Source organism: Podarcis bocagei (genome assembly GCF_964188305.1).
Source record: "Podarcis bocagei genome assembly, chromosome: 16".
In the NCBI taxonomy this organism is placed as follows: domain Eukaryota; kingdom Metazoa; phylum Chordata; class Lepidosauria; order Squamata; family Lacertidae; genus Podarcis; species Podarcis bocagei.
In genome coordinates, this window is record NC_138142.1 from 39819904 (window position 1) to 39826633 (window position 6730).

General features: G+C 44.3%; 1 protein-coding gene across 2 annotated transcripts; it reads left to right on the forward strand.

Moving 5' to 3' along the window:
* The first annotated feature begins 559 nt into the window (after positions 1 to 559).
* Positions 560 to 6180, forward strand: MRPS21 (mitochondrial ribosomal protein S21). Of its 2 annotated transcripts, none has more exons than XM_081173947.1 (3): positions 560 to 693; positions 2280 to 2441; positions 5524 to 6180. In XM_081173947.1, the coding sequence occupies exons 2-3, from the start codon at positions 2359 to 2361 to the stop codon at positions 5702 to 5704; spliced, it is 264 nt and encodes an 87-aa protein (XP_081030073.1). In that variant the 5' UTR covers positions 560 to 693; positions 2280 to 2358; the 3' UTR covers positions 5705 to 6180. The 2 variants fall into 2 exon arrangements, with proteins under 2 accessions (XP_081030073.1, XP_081030074.1); XM_081173948.1 differs by lacking the exon at positions 560 to 693 and adding an exon at positions 712 to 1886.
* The last annotated feature ends 550 nt before the right edge of the window (positions 6181 to 6730 follow it).

Consider the following 6730-nt stretch of genomic DNA (forward strand, 5'->3'; position numbering starts at 1 on the left):
GTCCGCAACCAGAAGGAGGAGGCGTATCATGAAGAGTGGATTAAATTTAATGATTACTTAAATATGTTAAGTTAAATGAACTGAAAACAGCTTGCAGATACTTAATTGGCTCAGGATTTTATTTATGTTAAGTGTCGAATTAATATGTTTAATTTTATAATGGGAAGATCTAAGGATGTTAATGTTTAAGTTAAATTTTGTAAGAACTGTGATTTGGAAAACCGTTAAAAGGACATGCAATGAAATTCAACCAAGGGGAAGCGAGGAAGTCACTTAACAATGTTAACAAGTGTAATTTTCAATAAGGCTACGATTTATGTTTGTTTGTCTTATGTGTTTGTTTATAATGTTGTGAAAACCAATTAATTTTTTTTTGAGAAACAACAACAAAAACAGCCACCACCACAACTATTATTATTATTATTATTATTATTATTATTATTATTATTATTATTATTATTATTATTTATTTGATTGGGGGAAACCGAAAATAGCAGTAAGGAGGCCGTCCCTATTCGGTGATAACGGGAGAGGATAACTTTAGCGCAGGAGTTTGACCTCTTCCTCTACCAGCAGGCCTTCCCGTTGCCATGGTGACCAGGACTAGGCCGCAGGCCGGAGAAGCAAGAAGAGGGGGGGGAGAACACGCGTTTCCGGTTCCGGTTTGCGGCTCCGTCCTGACTCCAGCGGCGGGTGAGTGTAGTCCTTGGTGGGGGCGCGCGAGGAAGCCCCTCTTGGCCCCGCTTCCCTTCGGGTCCGCCGTAGGCCGCTCGCATCCCCGGCCTCTATTAGGAGCTGCTGCCCCGGGAGGAAGCGCGGGAGGCGGGCTGAAAAATAATAATGTGGCGGTTCCCTCGAAAGATACTGTTCCTCTCCCTGTCGCCGTGGAAATTATTATTTTTTTGGGGGGGTAACCTTCCCCATTGAGGGGGGCTGCCCTTAGTTTTTGTTGTTTGCAGTTGACGGGAGAAGTTCGGGCGCTCCCCGTTTTATTTCGTTTGTTGAAATAAGATTTATTTCATGCCCCTCCTTTTCCTCCGAGGGAGGTCGAGGTGGGAGAAATTCATAGCCGCCCCCCTTTTTCCCGTTTTACCTTCTCACAGCGACACAGTGAGGTAGATTAGGTTGAGAGATGAGTGACTGGCCCAAGGTCACCCCAAAAAGGGGGAGACCCCTCCGCAGTTTCCTCCAAATTGGGGTGTGTGTGTTTGAAGGGCCTCCCTTCATTATCCTGCCCTTCGTACATAATTTTATGTTGTTTATTATAGTCAGGTAAATTTGTTTAGGTGGCCCCAAAGAGCCTGGAAGGGGCAATGAAAACAGCCGAGGGTTGCCGCCAGCTTATTTCTACTCAGAGTAGACCTGTTGTTGGAATCAATGGACCTAAGTTAGTCATGTCTCTTAACTTCAGTGGGTTTGCTCTGACTAGGAATTAGCATTGGATAATAATCCTGATTTTCACAATTCAGAATTGGGCCAAGAACTGAGAAAATAGCGGAGAAAGCCAGTATTTTCTTTTCTTTCTTTTTTTTAAAAAAGGTGACTGGAGTTTCAGCACTCTGTGTGGATCTACTTTGAGATCTGCCAACTGGACAGACAAATGAGAAATGATTACTTTGCTACATTTATTATTATAATAGTTTATTGAATTTTGTTGTTTATCACATGTATTGCCTTTTTTTTTCTTTTTTAAGTATCTCAAAGTGACTTACAGCAATAAATAAATAACATAGGCATTTAACACCAGCATAAAAACAGAGAAAATTCATTCATATTTTTCTAAAGGCAGGACTAAAAAAATCCCACCCACTGAAGGAGGCAGCCAATAATAAAAAGCCAAAGGCCTGTGTACCCACAAAAGACACTTAGAATTATTATTGTTTTAGGTATGAATTGCCTTTTACGTGTATATCTTGAAGCAATTCGTAGTCATGTCATTAAAACAGCTATGATAGTTTTTAAAACAATACAAAGAAACCCCAGATTTGAAAGAAGGCTTAAAAACAATACAAAAGGGGGACCGAAGGCAGAGGGACACCTGGGTGCTGGTGGTCTCCTAACAACTCTCAGCAACCACAACAAAGTCCAGTTCCCAGGATTTTTTGGGGGGAGCAATGCCTGTCAAAAAAGTGGTATGAAAACTTTAAATGTATATTGCAGATGGGGGTCAGAGAGATTTGAACCAGGACTTTCTTGTGCATCTAGCACTAACAGTAGTCCCCCAATATATTTTATATATGTTTAGCTGTGAGGTGTCCTTTTATTTTATTTTTTTAAAGGTATCTTCTGGAGAGTCTCTTGTTTGGGCCAGAAGCCGATGGCCTCCAGTTCCTGGAGTTAGAAACAGCTACACCTAAGATGGCCAATCACTTGAAATTCATCGCTCGGACAGTGATGGTGCCCAATGGCAATGTGGAGGCTGCCTATCGAGTCCTCAACAGGTAAAGACATCCTTTGACCTTGCTGCGCCCCAGGACTGGCTGAAATGTTTTGAATCTGCGCTATGGGGTGAGCTCCCATTGTTTTGCTCCAGCTCCTGCCAACCTAGCAGTTTGAAAGCATACCAGAGCAAGTAGATGAATAGGTACCACTGTGTTGGGAAGGTAAACGGCGTTTCCGTGCGCTTTGGCACTTGTCAGTGTTCTGTTGCACCAGAAGCGGTTTAGTCATGCTGGCCACATGACCTGGAAAACTGTCTGCGGACAAACGCCAGCTCCCTCAGCCTGAAAGTGAGATGAGCGCCACACTCCAAAGTCAGATTCGACTGGACTTAACCAGCCATGGGTCATTTTCACAATGTTTCTATGAGTTGAATGAGTAGCTTTTGCTTTTATTTCCTGGTTGTGTTTTGAGCAGCCATGTGTGACTGCTAGGGCAAAAGCACGTAGGCGATTTGTGTTGTCAAGTTAGGTGGTTTTATGCAACCTTCATCAGGAGAAAGGGAGAGTCGTGACTTGTAATGCTGTCTTGTAAGCAAGCTTTAGTCAACATGTGGCTGTCATGCCCTCTGCTGGCTGGATATCATAAATGGAACTTTTTAAATGATGGGCTCAGACTGTATGCTTTAAAAATATATATACAAATAGCTTGAGTTCTGTTCTTCGGAACCAGTGCCTGCTGCTATATGAGTGTTCAGGCTTTTGAGTTGCAAAGTGTGCCTTTACAGGATTCAAGTGGTACTTAACTTGGTTGCAGAACTTTATTGGTGTGTGTGTATGTATCTTGCAATGTCTGCCTATAATGTGGAGGGTGGGTGACCAGCAAAAATGGGTGCCCATGGCATGGTAACCCAAAAGCATTTTTGTTCTTGGTTAGTGTCTGATACCAGCTGTGGGTCTGTGATTGAGAGATGGGCTATGCCCTGTTCCCATGAAATATTACCTGTTTTTGAGAGAGATTTACCGCATAAGGCAGCTTCCTTTGTTCTTAGATTGCATGCAAATGCAAGGAGGTTTGAGTGAGACAGGGAGAGAATGAGAGGGCTCAGGAATGACTAAGGACTAGATGCTTGAGGCTGCAGGAATGTTTTGCAACACCTGTCTTCAGCTGGTTGACCTGCAACTGCGTTGTGGCCTGACCCATGCAAATATTTAGTAAAAGATTAAGAAACGAGTTCCCAAATGCATGTTTGGGTTAAAAGTGAGCCCTGAGCTTCAAAGGTTGAAGATACCTGTGTTGTGATATATGTGCTGGCTGCGAAAACAAAATTGTCCAATGGACAGAATTGCATAGGCTATAAAACCTAAAGGCCTTTACGTCCAAATTGCTTGGGGATGGGTGCCTGCCACATTCTGCTGGAAGTTTGGATTGTGGGGCCAGGAAGGAGAAGGCAGAAAGTTGCAAGGACACCAGACACGGCAGCGTCTTGGCAGGCTGAGAAAACAATCGTTCCTGACCTCCCTGGTACCTGTGATGCATCAGGGAGCTTTCCTCAGAGAGCAGGGATAATTGCAGGGTCAGAGCAAATTGCTTCCTGGTTGCGGGGGAAGCGATTTTCCCTCCAATAGCTCGCCTGCCTCTCTCTGCATTTTTCTCAGGCTTCCACTGAAGGGTTTAAAAATAGCTAGAAGTACAGTTGCTGTGGTCCGGTGTGTGTGTGTGTGTGTAGCTTTTTTTGCTGCGCCCTCTGCATGTTCCCTTCAGATGCCTGTGTCGCCAGCTAGCCAAACATGTGTCTTCCCTCACAGTCCCAGCCCATGAGACTAGGAGCAAGGATGTGCACGAGGTTGCATAAGCCCATTCTGAGAAACCTCTGGCCTTGGGATTGGCTGGCCCGCTGGGTGGAGGGGGCCACTGAGCTCCCTCTCGTTGGGTGCCGGGTGCTGGTGGGCGGAGCTTGGAGCTCATTCAGGATTATTTTTCATCCAACCCTGACAGGCTGGCACTCCCAGGCCATGTGAATGCAAAACGAAGCAGAGCAAGCCAGAATTGTTTTTAAACTCTCATAAAGAGAAAATTGGCATTTATATTTTTCGTTTTGTTTTGTTTTTAAAGCTATCTGGGCTGCTGCTTCTGTTGCGCAGAAATAAATTGCAGATTTCATATTACAATTCATGCCTGGGAGAGTTGCCGTTGAATAGTTTTTGGGGTCTCATGGGTCCTTGCAATGATTGGCAAATATCTTTGTCTCAGCTACCTTATAGCCCTGTAAGGTAGGCTGATACTATCCTCATCCTGCAAAGCAGAGAGAGCTGATTTTGTGACAGGGGAATGACTCAATGGCTAAGTGAGATTCGAATCTGCAGGGCTCTCCCTGAGCCAGGGAGCCACAATCCAGCTTCCATTTGTCAACCTCTCAGGGTCGGTTAGCTACAAAGGTGTTCAGTACTGTATATGGCTTTCCATAATTGCAGCCTCACCTAATTCTCCTTCTCACCCGCCAGCCTATTGCAATGCATTGGGTCTCCAGCTTTTTTTGGTGGGGGCTGTTTTTATTTTATTTTATAGCCTTCCTGCGAGTCCCTAGATCGCCTTGCCTGAATCTCAGGTTTGGAACCAGGATGGGGGGGGGGGAACCCTTGCCCCAGTAAGATGTCCTTTTGCCAAAATTATGATAGCCCTAAGTGATATTAGAGAATTTTTGGTGGCCTAGATACTTTGCAAGTCATGGTGATGATGATTAAAGATTCAGTTTATCACCCACCCTTCACCATCAGGTCCCTGGGCGGGATCCAGCAATTTAAAATTCAACACTACAAGCTGTTCAAACAAATCACAGTCACGGAAATAGGGTGGCTCCTGAAAATACATATCTCAAGTGTCAAAGGTTGGGGTGAAAAGGTGTGTCTTCAGCACGATCATCATGTTTTTATGGCATTTCCTCTAAAGTGCTTCAGCATAAAAAAAGAAGAGGAGGAGGAGGGTGGTTATTTTAGTTCTGTATTTTTAGAGTGGGAGTTGGATACAGCTGGCAGCTATCAGCTTTTCTGTATTTGGCACAGAGGAAGATGGTGGGTTGCTAGCCTGATTCTGGCCTCATCTGACAAGAATTTGACCCTGTTCTTCTTTTTGTTCTCTGCTCAGGGTCCTAACTATGGACGGGATCATTGACAGGAGCAAGCGCCAACGGTATTATGAGAAGCCCTGCCGCAAGAGGCAGCGGGAGGCGTACGAGACGTGCCGGAGGATCTATAACACGGAAATGGCTCGAAAGATCAACTTCCTCATGCGGAAGAACCGCTCAGACCCCTGGCTCGGTTGCTGAGCTTGGAAGGCACATCCAAGCATAGTAACTGCTGCAAAACCGAGATGAGCTGTTTATGACTTTTCTGAGCAAAGCTAACACCCCCCATCCACTTCAGTGGGATCTCTGAAAGACTGACCCCCCCTTTTTTTTGTTTGAAAATATTTTTATGTTATCTTTTTTTTTTTTAAAAAAAAATCAACATTCTATATTGTTTGTCAGCAACAAACTTCACTAGTGTGCTACCCTTTGATATCTTGTGTGTTAAGCAAAAGTCGCTGGGCAGTCCATCCCAAGCAGAAGCAGTTTTGCTTGGAGGTGTTGACTTGGGTTGTTGAATGCTTCAGAATTATGGGGAGGATTGGCCCTTTGCTGGCAGAACTAATACACGAAGCAGAGACTTTGTTGCATACAGTTCTACATGCTGGCATGTTTGCTTTCTTGGGTAAACATTTAAAAAAATAAAAAGAGGGTTCTCCCTCGACAGTTGACAGACACTCTCATTGTAGCTTTGCTTATTGACTTGGCTTATGTCCAGCTTCCGGCCATTTTAATGGACTTCTCTTTCAGAGGCCAATAAAACAATCAGTTTTTAAAGCAATTTTGAGGTGCTCTTGTCTGGATAAGGGCTAAAGTAAGAAATACTCAACGTGGTAAAGGGGAGAAAATGTAAAGGAAAGATGTACAGCAAGCGAGGATGTAGTAGTATTAGTAGTAGTAGTAGTAGTAATAATAATAATATTTATACCCCGCCCATCTGCCTGGGTTTCCCCGTTGTTGGAAGTGGAACAAAGGAAGCTGCCTTCAAACCCCTGATTTATTGCACAAAGGTGTTGTTGCATAACAGCGCTTAGCAAAAGTAGGCTGCACTCCAAGGGTGCTTTAAATTGTCTCTTTATAGCCACTTCCAGGATAATTACAGTAGCCTATTCAGCAGAGTTGTTGTTAACCATTCTTGGCCTGGGCCCACCTCCCACCTCTGATATTGCCAGGACTACATTATAGGGTTTTTGCAAGTCATGGTCTCTTTACCTCCCCCACCCCCAT